Genomic DNA, 14671 nt, shown 5'->3' on the forward strand with positions numbered 1-14671 from the left:
ATTCTTGCAACGAGTTGTGATCAAATGTGCCATATAACTATATAGCCATTTGTTTTGATGTTGTTTAACTAGCTTTACCATTTGATTTGATCCTGGTCGATAGCCCCTGAAATTGGGGAAAAAAACTAACATGGACCATGAAAGAAGATATAAACCTTGCAGGTTTGCATCAAGCTTCTATCAAACTAACATGTACAGCAAATAAAATAGGATACAGACTAAACTGAAATGAACAGGAAAGAATATATGACTGAAAGTGTCTATTGTCTATCGTTGAAACTGACTGAGATCTAAAAAATTAGAATGTAACGAAGATTAATAATCTGAGGGATCTGAATGACAAGATCTAGCATATGCAGGCATGAATCACACAAGCATATGCAGACATGAATCCATCTGCAGACATGAATCACATTCAGTTTCCACATCTCAACACACTTTGTAACAGGAAAAATGCATATCTGTTGCATCAGGTAACTATCTACTTGCAGTTCAAGCTATCTACCACTGCTGCATCAGGTATCTATCTACTTGTTCAAGTACAGATCCAAATTTAGAGATGATACAAATCACTTGTATTCAGTTCAAGCACTTGCAGGCATCAAAATCAAATACTTCCAGGAGAGGAAATCAACTGCGTGCACAGATCGAAAACAACTACTTGCATAGAACGAAATCAACTACTTGAGATGGAAAATTTGGGGGTATGGTTCCCCATTCCGCTCCTTGGCTGTGGCGGCATAGTCGACGTCGGCGCAGCAGAGGATGAAATCAGCACAGCAGGGGTGGGAACAGCAGGAGAGGAAGATGGCACAGCCTGCCGCTGAACCGGTGGCGGCGCTGGGAGGGACGTCGGCGGCGGCGGCGCCGACGGCGCAGGCGAGGACGCCGTCTTCAGTCTGAGGCGGCTGCCCCCGCGACCTTTCCTCTCTAGGGTGGGCGCTGCTCGGAATCCTTAGACGTCTGTGGATCCATGGCGCCGGACCTCTGCCATTGTTGCACGGGAACAAGAAGAAAAGAACGGTGCGAGCAGGAAGGAATGGCGGGAGGATTGGGGCAGGGCGCGGGAGAGATGGCGAAGGTGGCGGGATGGATTGGGGCGGGGGACGCGGGAAGGATGGCCAGGCGGCGCGCGCACGTGATCGAAGACAATGAAACATTCCGCCTCAACGCTCGTTTCATGCGCTTTCCAACAACTTGGAAACGGCGCTGGCTCGTTTCGTGGCCATGAAACGAATGCCTTCTCTCTCCTTTCCATTTCTTGCAAAGATTTTATTTTTGCTGATGTGTCATCTCATTTAATACGCATGAAACCCCATAAAATGCCCATTAGGACTGGCCTTGTCATCTCATTTAATACGCATGAAACCCCATAAAATGCCCATTAGGACCGGCCTTTAAAAAAGTTCGCTTTGAGGGTGTTGAAGGTTTTCACAAAGGAGTTCGTTTCTAGTGCAAGCGGGCATGCGTACATTAATAACTAGGACGGCTTCGTATACTCCGCCTGCGGCCTCTTCCAATACGTACATCCATGCGGCCATTAATTCATGAGCTTTTCAAAAAATACCGCACCTGAGAAGAATCGAAGCGTGTCCGTCCAGCTTCGGAAAGCTGCGAATCAACCACTCCAACTACAAATGTTTAATGTATGGGTGATGACGGTAACCATATTTAATAAGGATAGACAGAAAAAATACAATCTAGTTAATTACTACTTGGTATCCTAAATATATCAAAACGATTTTTTTTTTCTCGGATGGTGGGAGTGCAGTTCTAAACTGCACCTCCTGACCATCCGTTTTATTCTCTGTCTCCTCGCTTCCTTATTTTACAACAGAAACCCAAAAAAAGAAAAACATAAAAAGGAGCATTTAGAACTGCCCTGCTGGGCGCTGTCTGTTCGATGTTTTAACTAGACTTTCGCAGACATATCTGCAACAAACTATAAACTCGATAGAACTTTATTGCCAAAGCTTACACTACTCGATCAAACTCAAACGTGACCACTGGATTATTTCCGTCAGTTACCTCTACCTTATCCAGACCACGAAAGATTAGTACACCCCGAAGTGCAGAATAATAGCTAGTACCACAAAATTGGCAGGTTTCCTATAGCTTCGTCAGATCTCAATAATTCACTGCCGCACCCAAATCTTGCATAGCCAGCACAGCTACAAGCCTACAACTGCTGTACGACCATATCAAAAACAGTGATACATCTACGGTACATTGATAGCCCATGTACACTGATAGTCCATACTTGTCAAAAACAAATAGTTGCTGCTCCATTTCTCAGGGTTCTGTTTACAGGTATGATATTGAGGTTAAGAGTTAAGACATATGGGGCAGTGTGGTTTCTAGCCACAAATGGCCACAACTAACCTTAGACAAGTGTGTCAACGTGTGGCTAGAAATTTTAGAGCCATGTTTTGTTATGCCTAGGAGAATCTTGCCACACTTTTTTAATCATATGGAGCCCAAAATATTCCTGTGTAAGTTTAATTGCCAACCAAACATTTGCCAATTTGATCAAATTTGGCTAAAGTGAAGTGTGGCAAAGTGTGGTTAGCAACCCCCTGTACTATCACAACAAATTAACCACCCAGATATGGAAGATAAGTTTTTCCTATATATCCCAACAACTTCCCAAGATCTCACGTGTACACTAGTGGAAAACAAAAATCACGACTTTTTAGCATCTGGAGGGACCTTTACGCCCATGAGTCCTAGCAGATTGGAAGCCGGACCGGGAAGACCTTGTTGCGAAGAGTAGGAGTTAAGAATGCTCTCGACAAGGTTCAGATCTACATCAACTGGAGTCATCTCTGCATCAGTAGCTGCATCATCTGATGGACCCTGCAATGCAAAATATACCACACATTGCTTTGGGTAAGTAAAATTGAACAGCAGCAAATGCCTGGTTTCTAATCTAATATAGGCAGAAGCCGAAATCTGCAATTTGATTTGGTAAATGCAGGGTTAACTGAACATGAGTGAAGTTGGATATACATTATAGACTTGACTGATTATGCAAATGATAGACAACTAGAAGACCAGCAAATTGATTTGAATTAACGAAACGAGTATGCAGGCAGAGACCACAGAAATGAAGAGAAGATTACGGCATTCATCTCTTCTTTTTAGTACATTTATAGGGAGAGATGCTAATTGGTAAATCTCTTCAGCTTCAACATTGGTTAACCACGTTTAATTAGTCAACCTAACTATGCATGTTAGTAGCAGATCTACAACAATTACAGCATCCTTAGAGAAACTTAAAACATGGCATGCAACCTTGAAAGGTAACATCATAGCAATTATAATAACACAGAAGTGACTTAAAAACCTGCAGTTATAGTAACTAGAAGATAGTTACGAGTTCAGAGAAGTTCTTGTGGTGATTTAAAACCAAATGAGCACATAATGTAACTCTATCCTCATTAAACCTTCATATGAAAAAAACTTTGCATTTACAAAAGAGCATCATGACTTTTAAGAAACAATTTCGAATATAGACAAATATACATCATATCAAGCATTTGGTTCAGAGACAGTGTCCTATCTATCCTACACATAAAAAAATGAAAAAAAGCATGTAACATCTCAAATACACAAGGCTACCTCATTGTTAGTTTCCGGTTGTGGTGCACGAGCAAAGCTTTTCTCAAGAGTGGAACTGCTTAGCTCTTTATTTAAAGCATCTGAATATGACTCCATAAAAGAATCATCCACATCCTTGTCACCTAATTCTTCAGCAAAATCATTGTCTTCATCAGAATCATCTGCATCACCACAAACATTCTTAGTATTTTAAAATTCATAGCAAAAAAATAGGATTCAACGTTTCAGCTATCATAGTTATAAAAAAAAAATTCAGCTATCACCAAAGTAGAAGAACGAAGCAATAAAGTTTGTGGGATACATGCTGAGGAACTGAAAGAACTAGTGACCTATGAGCAGCAATTCTTCAAAGAATCAAAGTAGTACCATAGCTTTGGCACGGATTCACGTGGTTTCAGCTTCTCGACACCGACTGTTCATGCACTGTAGCTACACTGTCCATTGAGATTTTTTTTCTCTCTCCTCCCTCAAAACACTCAGCCTGTTCGGGAGGCCGTATCGTATCGTGGATTATTTACTGCTGGCTGGTTTGGTGTGAGAGAAAAACACTGTTCCTGGCTGGAAATTTACGATCGCTTACGAGCAAGCGAACAGGCTAGGATACTTTACTGCCCGTCCACTATTAACTAACTGCCAGTCTTGTTTGTTCAGTTACTCCATTTAAGTATCGAACCACTTAAGAAATCAAGGTAACACTTTAATCATCCAGTTCAATGAAAAAAATGATCAACTAAATAATTAGTTTGCAAAGCTCTCAAATCAAGGTAATCCCAATTCACAGAAGTAAAGCAAAATACCATTGATTATATTACCACACTTGGTGGTTTGTGCTCTCAGTTGTATTCCTTAAATCATAGAGTATGCAATAATGCAAACAAGAATATTAAATGTGGAAGAAAGTTGGAAAAATTGTTCACCGCATAGGTCTATGATTCAACAGTGATAATTGACCATGTGACATAGATAAAGAAAGTAAGAGCAGGGAAACACTCATGAATAACTTGAAGAAAGAAAGAGATACCAAAGTCCATGTCGGACGATGAGGATTTTCTATCAAATCCATCATCACTGCCAGCTTGCTCTTGTGAACCTCCACCTAAAACCAATTCCATGGCCTTGAAGAACTGGTTGACATCTAGGTCCACTGATTCCATATCTCTCCTACATGAAGAAAAAGGAATTGATGAATACCAAAAGGACCTATCTAGTAGCACAGGTGCTCAGTTAAATAGTTATAAAAGAAAAAGGTCAAATTTTAGTATTGCACTGAACCTTATTGGCAACACATGCGTTAGCAAAATAATCTAGCCACCTTTTCTATATCACAGAATGCTCAAGTATTCGAAACATGGGATTGTCCTATTCGATCCCAACTTGTAACTAGTAAGGCTACAACTGTTGCGACTTGGGGATTAAATGCATCCGGATCTAAGGCAACAAGCATAATCCTATAACTAACACTACTCTGAGCATTCAATACCACTTTATGTGGATAATTGAGTTCAAGGCACATCCTTAGTTATCCTCAAGTGATAAGACTGCCGCTCCATGCTTATCGCTGTCCTCTTAAATGTCACTGTAGATTGGTCTGAAAAGATGGAGTACAAGAAGAAATGTCTCCAACACAGACACAAGAATATAAGAAGGCACCTACTAGGTGAAGAAATCAAGAATACATAGTAAAACTATGGATAACTTATTCATGACAGATAAACATATAGAATTTAAAACTCAAATAATTGTAATCAAATGTCTGTTGGCGTTATTTGTTCTCCAGTCAGATTAAAAGTTTTTCTAGAGCTGTTCTACTTTTAATCTTCTATGTGCTTAAGTTTTACCAGACATAACAGACATTTCAGTAATTGTAAAGGAAATGAGATTCCATTTTAGTGTATCTTGGTTCAAATTTGCAAAGAAATCACTATGCTACAGATGCCTGGCACAGGTACACCTTTCAGTTGCTAGTTTGGATATGAAACTCTTTCAGTTGCTAGTTTGGATATGAAACTATCTTAATTAAAATAAGACAGATTACAGGCTTAAGCAACAATCAGAGAAACAAAACTAAATTAATGAAGAATATAAGTTCGATCAGTGATGATATTAATCAAAACGGAAAAAAATGTGCTACAGAAATAAGAAACAAGTCTAGATGCAAAACCTGTCTGCAGGAATCTCGGCTCCCTCAAAGCTGGACATTTTGCGAATGAACTCTTGCATGGACTCTGTAATCTCTCCAAGCTTAAACTCGTCTGTCTGGGATCTCGAACTGCTAGAGACACTTTGCTTTTGACTTCTTCTTTGCTTCTTCACAGCTTCATACTCTTCCAGTTCCTTCTGCCTTTCACGGAGTTCTGCATTTAACTCGTCATCCCCACCATGCAACCAAGAGTCATCATCACTAGGAGGAAGATCAGTGCCTTTAAATCCATCAGCCGAGTACGGCATTGATAGGATTTCATCAATACGCCGCACTGGTTCACTCAGTATCTCCCTGTGACATATTGCAAGAGTGTTAAAACGCTGAGGCATTTGCATTAATTAATCAAGTTCAATAGAAATCATATGTATAGTAAAGAAATCCAGATAGCCTCAAGAATTACTGAAATGACACCCACTACATTGTACATTCTTATATTCAATAGAGATAATGGCTACAATGTTCTTCAAAAAAGACAAATAACGTACATCAAACCAGGTATATTTTTTAAAGAGTAGTGAATTACTCCCTCCGTTCCAAATTATAAGTCACTTTGACTTTTTTGATACATCCATTTTGCTATGCATCTAGATATAATATTATGTCTAGATACGTAGCAAAATGGATGAACCAGATAAGTCAAAGCGACTTATAATTTGGAACGGAGGGAGTAGAAATTAAACAGTTTATGCATGGGATGGTTGCACAATAACATTCTTTGGCATAGCAACGAGACAGATAGGTAAATCCACATGGCTAGAAAGAGTGACTCGAAGCACCTTGTTCGGGAATACAAATTAGAGCTCTTGTAATATTGCATTGCATCCTCCATGACCCTCTTATACTCCATTGACCCAGGAAGCAGCCCCTCAAAGCACCCGGTTGCCTCCAAGCTCTTCCTGTAAACCTCCCACGTGCTCCCTTTACCTTCCTCACCCTGGCGTCTTCTCTCCTGGTACATCATCTCGAATCCGCAGGCAATCTTCATCCCCAGCTCTGCCTCCATCCATTTCTCTGGCCCCTCCTCCCTCCTAGGCATCGGGTACCCCCTGGGAGCCTGAAAGTTCTGCTGCACAAGCTGTGCGTACATTGCCCGCGTCATGCGTACCGTGATTATCACCATCTCAACCCCCTCGCCACCAGGCCCCTTGAGGAATTTTTCCATCCTCGCCGCATGCTTCATGGTGTCTATGTCCCGGTCGTAGAAACCCTCGACGGCACGCGCGATCAGGCATGGCTCCTCCTTGAGCACCTTTGCGACGGGCGCCGGGACGATAACGCGTGCCGTGTGTAGGTTCTCCGCCGCCTTTTCGGGCAGCCCAGCGATGCGGCGCTGTATGGAAGCCTGGATGGCGTCGGCGGCGCGGGTATCGATGGAGTCGTCGTAGACGGCGGCGAGCGCGGCTTCCAGCGACGGCGTCTCGGGGAAGAGGGAGGGCGGCAGGATGTGGAGCTCTCCGCGGAAGATGAAGACGCGATTGGGGGCGGATTCCGGGTCGAGCCACCGCGGGAGCGTGAAGGCAGCCTCGATGAGGAGGAACTCCCCGTCGGAGTCCCAGGCGCGGGCCGCGATGTCGGGGAAGGCGCGGGTGAGAGTGAAGAGGAGGGAGACGGCGAGCCACTCGTCGGGGAGGGAGTCGCCGAAACGGAGCGCGCCGTGGAGGTGGGGCACGGGCGGCGAGGCGCAAAGCGCGCAGGGGGCGGCCGGGTCCGCCGGGAGGGAGAGCGTGAAGGGGTCCCGGTGGAAGAGGTGGGAGGAGAGGAACGGGGCGAGGTGCGAGAGGAGGGAGAGGTGGAGGGACTGGAGCGAGGCGTGGAGCGCGGGCGCGGGGAGGCCGCTGGGGAGTGGTAGCGGGTAGACGGCGTAGAAGAGGCTGTCGTCCGGCGGGCGGCGGGAGGGGAACGGGAACGGGAACGGGTTGGAGGCGGTGGCCGCCATGGAGACGAGGCTAGGCTGGGCGAGAGAATGAAAGACGGGAGCGGCGCGGAGTTTGGGTCCGGGCACGGGGTTTTGGGGATTTTGCAATTTGGTAGGGGACAGATGGGTTCGGTGCTCGGAGCCTCGCACGACGCCATGGCGGTGCGGGAAGGTGCTGGACGTCCCGTACAGGCACTCTAGAAGGGCTCTGTCGTCACGAAGAGGCTGGGGTAAGCCAAAATTTTGGCAATTTTTTTTTTTACAATTTTATGACTTAGTTTAGAGCGAGATGTCCACATTTTTTTTGTCTAAACACTAAACGGAGCATAGCGTTAAAATTAAAAAAAATGAAATTTGACTCTTTTTCCTGTTATAGCAATCAAATCAATACCTGTACTGAACTAATTTAGATTCCTTTTTATTAGTCTATTTTTATTCTATACACTTTAAACGAATTTCCTTAACCTTATAAAGCTTAAAAGGTACGAGATGATCCGTGAATTAACCTAACCATCAACTAAAAAAATCCTATGAAAACATAACAGAAAAATAGTAAAGACTCTTTTCTATGATCTAGTTCGAAGAGTATATTGACAATTCTAAAAAAACTGCTCATACTATCATTATAGTATAATGACGAGTGGTTGTATACGGTGCTATCGTCTAGTGATGCCCCCATCGTCTAGTGGTTCAGGACATCTCTCTTTCAAGGAGGCAGCGGGGATTCGACTTCCCCTGGGGGTAGGGAGTATTATAAAAAGAGGTTAATCATAGATTATCAAAAAGCCTAGAATAAATTCTTCCTGGGTCGATGCCCGAGCGGTTAATGGGGACGGACTGTAAATTCGTTGACGATATGTCTACGCTGGTTCAAATCCAGCTCGGCCCAAAAATTTAGGGCTTCGTGAATATGAACTAAATCCATTATTTTTTATGGAAGAAAAAAAATGTATTATCCATAGAAATAAAGGATAAAGAGAAACGGGGAAATTGATTTCTAATCCATATCTCTCTGATTCTTTATCTTACAAAGAAAAGACAAAGAAAAGAGCTTTTCTTATGGAAAGGCGGATTATCGTTTATTTTTAGGGATAAAAAATCGCAACATACTAGTTATGCCACTCTCACTATACCCACATAGGATATGCGGGTATGTAGTATATGATTCGTCTATTTCTTAGAGCACGACAGACGGATCGAATCTTCTATTTAAGAATAGGCATGCCATACACCCCGCAGGGATTGTAGTTCAATTGGTCAGAGCACCGCCCTGTCAAGGCGGAAGCTGCGGGTTCGAGCCCCGTCAGTCCCGAACTAGGGTTCAATGAATGGACAAATTCATCTTTCCTTTTTTCATGGAAATTTTTGATGAAAAAAAAAGGGGGGGGACAGGAGGCAAGATCAAATATCTATGGGGCACCCTTACTTCACTTTTCTTTTTTTGCATTTCTCAGTAAAAAGAGAGCAGTGCAGTATAGAATTTTTTTTTCACTACTTCCGGTGCATAAGGAAAGGCATACATATCATACGTGGATTAGTATAATTTAGGATACTACTCTATTTTTATGATTATACCACCCTCATCTTAACTTCCTATTCGACTCTTATGAAATCGAGTACCGGTATTTTACCGGAATCCATACATAAACCGTATTCGTTTATTGTTAGAGAATGAATTTCATCTAATTAGTTACTTTTTGGGGGTTAAACCGCACCCCTTCCATTTTCTAGTTCCAACTTTGTTTGTGTATGTTCAATGAATAATTGGAAAGAATCCATCTCATTCTCACTCCATTTGCCGACTCCTTTTTTTATGGATTTGCTCTCATCTTTAGACCCCAAAAAGCGTATATTGATAGTAACCTAATAAAATAAAAACCAAGCAAACGCTCTTTTTCCTAAATTAAAATATGGGATCCTTTTTATTTAAGATCCTCTTTTCTCCATCTCATTTCTACTTCTACTGCTTATTGGGATGTCTATGTGACCCATAGAAAGTTGGTCATATAATACATACATAATTGTATGTATAACTATAAGAAAAAGGAAGGGAAATTGGATAAGATAAGAAAGATTTTGGGTTATACATATAGAAAAGCAAAAGTAGAAAAGAATGAAAAATAGAATAGAGGGGGTTTCGAATCCAATCAAAAAACCTATTTTGGTCTTAGTATGGATAAGATATCTTCCTATGTTATATTATTCCACTATCAACCATGAATTGATTTGATAGATCCAATATTCATAATATTGAATTGATTTAGTATTATCAGAATGCAAGTCCTCCCCTTGAATTTACAGGATACTCCTTTTTCCTCTCCATGGGATTACATCCCGAGTTATTGTGAAAAAAATAAAGAAGTTATGGAAGTCAATATTCTCGTATTTATTGCTATAGCATTGTTCATTCTAGTTCCTACTGCCTTTTTACTTATTATTTATGTAAAAACAACCAGTCAAAATGAATTCCAATTAATCATTGAAGAAATGAAAAAGGGATTAAAGAAAATAAAAAATCCAAGTCTTAAATGAAAGGGTCTGGTTGGAATCATAAAGTGTGGTAGAAACAACTATATGTAGTTCTTTCTACCACACTTTAGATTCTTTCTATTATATTATCTTGAATCTACATAGAATCAATTAGTAGATTGAAATAGTAGTCTAATTAAACTTCTTTTTTCACTGCATCCACTTAATTTCAATCAAGTCAAAATAAAAAAATTGAAGATAATTCTTCATTGAAAGAATCCAAGGAGGGGGAGAAAAATAATACGAGAATAAACTAGAATAGACTATAGTAAAAGAAAAAAAAAGGAAAAGGAAAAACCCTATGAATCTTTCATGCTTAAAAAAGGTGCGAGATACTTCAATCGAGATCCTTAAAAAAAGAACATAAATTTTTTATCTAAGAATAAGAAAAGAGTATAAATGGAAAATGTGCGATATGTTGTGAATAGCTTCGTGTAAGAAAGTCTAATTTTCTTATGTTCTAATTTCTTATGTAAATAACTTTCTTTTTACTCATAATTTCTATTCTACTAGAAATTATGGGTTACTATAATCGCCCTTTCTATTCTATTATACTGGAAAGAACATAGTAGAATAGAACGAGTCTTTCTTACTTTCCTAAAAGTGTTTCTTACAAGAGTGAAACAAAACTAAAGAAAGAAAAAATAAAGTTTGGCAAAATTATTAATGCAAAACGATCAATTAAAGAAAAGAGTTGATACTACAATTCGACTACTCAATCAATTGGTAGTATCCCTAGAGTCCACTCCTCCCCCATACTACTAGCGAAAGAGAAAATGTAAAGACTACCATTAAAGCAGCCCAAGCGAGACTTACTATATCCATGTAAATTATGTCTCCTATTTCTATGAAAGAATTCTTCTACTATTGATCAATAATCATAGTGGAATCAAGGGTACAGAGTCAAAAGGCCATTCTATTCTGCCCTAAGACTATGGATGAATCCGTTAAAGGAATTTACTCCTAACAAATTCTTATATGATTTCTGGTAGAATTGGAGAGCATTAAGTAGAAATATGATACATCGCTCTTTCCCTAAAAAAGAGTAGGGGATGCTCTGAATAGAAGACGCGGGAATAGAGAGATTTTTTCTTTCGTTTGTTACCTTTTTTATAAGCAAAGGACGTAAGAATATACCATAAAATTAGGATAAATAAATATTTATTGGATACCTAACTTACCCATGTTTATTTTTATTTTTGACCTAAACCCTACTGCTGCCCCGCTTTCTATCTTTCTATGAAAGAGTAAGGAGGTCTTATCCACAATCCAAAAATGGATTTTTGATCAGCCTATTCAATCTAATTCTCGACAGAATCAGTAGCCTTTACTTTAGTGTATGTAGGTAGCATAAGATGTACTAAGTGTATGTAGTAAGATGTACGATAAATAAAATGTATGATAATTAGAAAATCTTTCTATTTCTTCGCAAAGTCCCTTCTTCAATCTTAGATTGAAAAAAGACTACCCCTTAGGGACCTTTGGCTACTAAGATTTCTGACATCTTAGTCTCGTAGTTTCAAATTCCCGAATCAAATCGATTTAAATTAATAAAAGAATAAGGAAATGCTACCTCATCCCTATTGGTAGCCATTTGGGCCACTGCCCACAAAACAAACCCTAGTTTAAAGGTAGAACTATGGTATGGATTCTCAAAGCCAAACCTAGTTACTCTCGTGCCCCAACTTAGGGGGTACGAATTTGTCAAGTTTGATCAGTACTATAATCCTAAGTATTTTATTGAAATCCTAAGTATTTTATTGATTAGGCGGCACCCAGATTTGAACTAGGGGTAAAGGATTTGGAGTCCCTTGCCTTACCACTTGGCCATGCCACCAAAAAATTCGATCTAAAATCGAGAAAAGAGCAAGTATTCATCCACATTTTTTTACTAATTACTAAAACCTTTGTTTTCTTTTTTCTTGAATCTAATTCTACTTACTTTCTTTTTTCGAATCTTTTTCAAAAAATTGATTTCTGTTTTTGGATCCAGTTTCACTTATTCTCCTCGATGGATTCTATCTTAAAACACACATTGCTAACACTAGAAAACTTCCCGCTTCTTTCTATTCTATTGAGATGACAAAGAAGAAAAAGTGGATTTCCAGTCCCAAGCTGCAAAATTCTTGATAAATGTTTCCCGCTTCTTTCTATAATATAATATAATTAATATTTTTTTTTGAATTGCAGTAGTGAACGACTCTTAAATTGGTATTCCCCCTCATTATTTTGAATGGTATAATAAAATAGAATAAGAATAAATGTTTCCCTAATCTGTATATAGGGAAACTCCAGGTCCGAACAACATTATTATCTATAGATCCCCCTTACGTACATATCCCTATGGGGAATCGTGCTTTAATTTTTCATTGCATTAAATATCTTGAATAAAAAAAGAGGGAATTTGGTCTGATATAGATTATAGCCTGACCTTCTTGGCCCACCTAAGTGCAATTACGATAAAAGAAATGATATGTAGATAGGTGGATAACTTGATTGGCAAGTATTTAAAAAATAAAGTACTTTATCTTTATTTTAGTATTCTACAACGAAATCCTTTATTTTCTAGTAATTCTACTACTATGAAACAAAAAAGACCCTTTAAATTCTTTTTGAAAAAGAAACTAAGCGTGCTATTCTAAATCGAACTAAAGTCAAACTTTCTAGTGCTTATAAATTATTATGGCTTTATCCCTTTCATAGTGTAAGGAAAATAGATCCTAGACCCACTTACTTTGGATTTTGATGTTTGATGACCAACACAACCAAATTGGACTAATGAATTTGCAAGTAATTGTTTTATAGTTCAATAGGATGTAAGACGTGACTTGGACAAAGGCGACATGATGATCCCACGATCAACACCATAAGCAAGTTCCTAAAGCACAAGAGAAGACCCAAGATATCAAGCAAAGTCTAAGCATGGAGATAGAAATCAAGCCGAACGTAAGATCACGAAGAAACGAGCTTCATAGAGGTGATCGGACGCGGTCCTTATAGCGATCGGACACGTCCGATCAAAATGCTCGGCAATAGCAAGCATCAGCAGCAGCAACCGAACGCTGAGGATTCAAGTGACTGGATGCGACGATGACACTATTCATTATCGCGACAATAGCTCAGTACTGATCGGACGCAGGAATTACAGTGTCCGATCAAGTCCAAAAAGGTTCTAGAGCGGTGCCATCATGACCGGACGCGTCTGATCGATAGTGACCGGACTCAGTGCTGAGTCCGATCAACGCGCTAGCTTCAATGGTTGAGACGACTAGACACGTCCGGTCAGGACAACAGCAGCGTTCGGTCAGTAGAAGAAAGTTGGGTTTCGTCCCCAGCGGCTACTTTCTTAGTGGGTCTTATAAATAGACCCTAACCGACTATTTGAGTAGAGTGGAGCTAAGGAAACATACCAAGGGTGTTGATATAATATTTTAGTGATCTCCACTTGCATAGTGCTTAGTGATTCATTAGGTGATTAGCGTAGGTGCTTTGCGAAGTGCTTAGGTTGATTAGACCACCGCTTATGCACTTGTTCTAGGTTTAGGCCTAGTATTTAGTGAGGTTTGCATATCTCTTACCACTCGGTGCTTGTGCACACCATTGTTGTACATTAAAGGGGCTTGTAGTCTTGTGAGATCACACCAACCACGTTTGTGGTGTGGCCGCCACCGGGTACCGGAAGGAATAAGGCCCGTGGAGTTTCGGTCGGAAGCTTGATAGTAAAGACGACAGAGAGCGGTCCAGGAGAGGCTTGCTAGAAGGCACACCGGAGACTCACTGGCACATGGAGAAGGCCTAGGGCTATCCACAGAGTTACCCAACCAAGAGCTTGGCCCTTGCGAGGGATTCCTTGTGAGGGGCTCCAATGAGGACTAGGGGGAGAGCTTGCGCGCTTCTCGATACCTCAGTAAAAATATCGGAGGGGTCAATGAGAGTTTGTATATATCTATTTTACTCTTTAGCTTCCACATTTACATTGTTTGCATAACTCCTTTTGTGGTAGAGATAGCAACACACTAGCAAAACCATAGTTGCACACTTAGATGGTTTATCTTTTGCATAGGTTTTGCTAAGGGTAGAAAAAGAGGCCATAGTTTAGAGTTAGACTTTTAAGTTGCCTAATTCACCCACCTTATAGGCATCACGGTCCCTTTTAATTGGTATAAGAGCCAGTTGGCTTAATTTAGACCTTTGGCTTCACCGCCGTTGAGCCAATGCTATTTAGAGTGGTTGGGATGGATACCTCTAGGCCTCCGCACTTTGACGACACTAACTTCCCTTACTATAAAGCTAGAATGGCTTGTCACCTTGAGGTGGTAGATTTGGGTGTTTGGAGAGTCACTCGTGATAGGATGAAACCCATTAAGAATCCCGATAAACCCACAAAGAGTGAAGAAATAGAA

General features: G+C 40.4%; 1 protein-coding gene and 3 non-coding genes across 4 annotated transcripts; 2 read left to right on the forward strand and 2 right to left on the reverse strand.

Moving 5' to 3' along the window:
* Positions 1-2176: 2176 nt before the first annotated feature.
* LOC136500381 (protein ecdysoneless homolog) lies at positions 2177-7901 on the reverse strand. Its single transcript, XM_066495720.1, has 5 exons — positions 6601-7901; positions 5783-6115; positions 4643-4782; positions 3622-3782; positions 2177-2856 (listed from the first exon to the last, which is right to left on the reverse strand). The coding sequence occupies exons 1-5, from the start codon at positions 7758-7760 to the stop codon at positions 2683-2685; spliced, it is 1968 nt and encodes a 655-aa protein (XP_066351817.1). The 5' UTR covers positions 7761-7901; the 3' UTR covers positions 2177-2682.
* Positions 7902-8544: 643 nt separating this feature from the next.
* On the forward strand, positions 8545-8628 carry TRNAY-GUA (transfer RNA tyrosine (anticodon GUA)). Its single transcript has one exon. It is a non-coding gene; the product is annotated as a tRNA-Tyr (tRNA).
* Positions 8629-8977: 349 nt separating this feature from the next.
* TRNAD-GUC (transfer RNA aspartic acid (anticodon GUC)) lies at positions 8978-9051 on the forward strand. Its single transcript has one exon. It is a non-coding gene; the product is annotated as a tRNA-Asp (tRNA).
* Positions 9052-12034: 2983 nt separating this feature from the next.
* TRNAW-CCA (transfer RNA tryptophan (anticodon CCA)) lies at positions 12035-12105 on the reverse strand. The gene has a single exon. It is a non-coding gene; the product is annotated as a tRNA-Trp (tRNA).
* Positions 12106-14671: the final 2566 nt, after the last annotated feature.

Source organism: Miscanthus floridulus, chromosome 13, assembly GCF_019320115.1.
Source record: "Miscanthus floridulus cultivar M001 chromosome 13, ASM1932011v1, whole genome shotgun sequence".
NCBI lineage: Eukaryota > Viridiplantae > Streptophyta > Magnoliopsida > Poales > Poaceae > Miscanthus > Miscanthus floridulus.

Excerpts from the sequence above, each read along its gene's own strand:
- LOC136500381 (XM_066495720.1), bottom strand. The coding sequence starts at position 7,760 with ATGGCGGCCACCGCCTCCAACCCGTTCCCGTTCCCGTTCCCCTCCCGC. Across the intron at positions 6,116-6,600 it reads AATTTGTATTCCCGAACAAG|GGAGATACTGAGTGAACCAG; the intron begins GTGCTTCGAGTC and ends AATATGTCACAG. Across the intron at positions 2,857-3,621 it reads AACCGGAAACTAACAATGAG|GGTCCATCAGATGATGCAGC; the intron begins GTAGCCTTGTGT and ends TTTGCATTGCAG.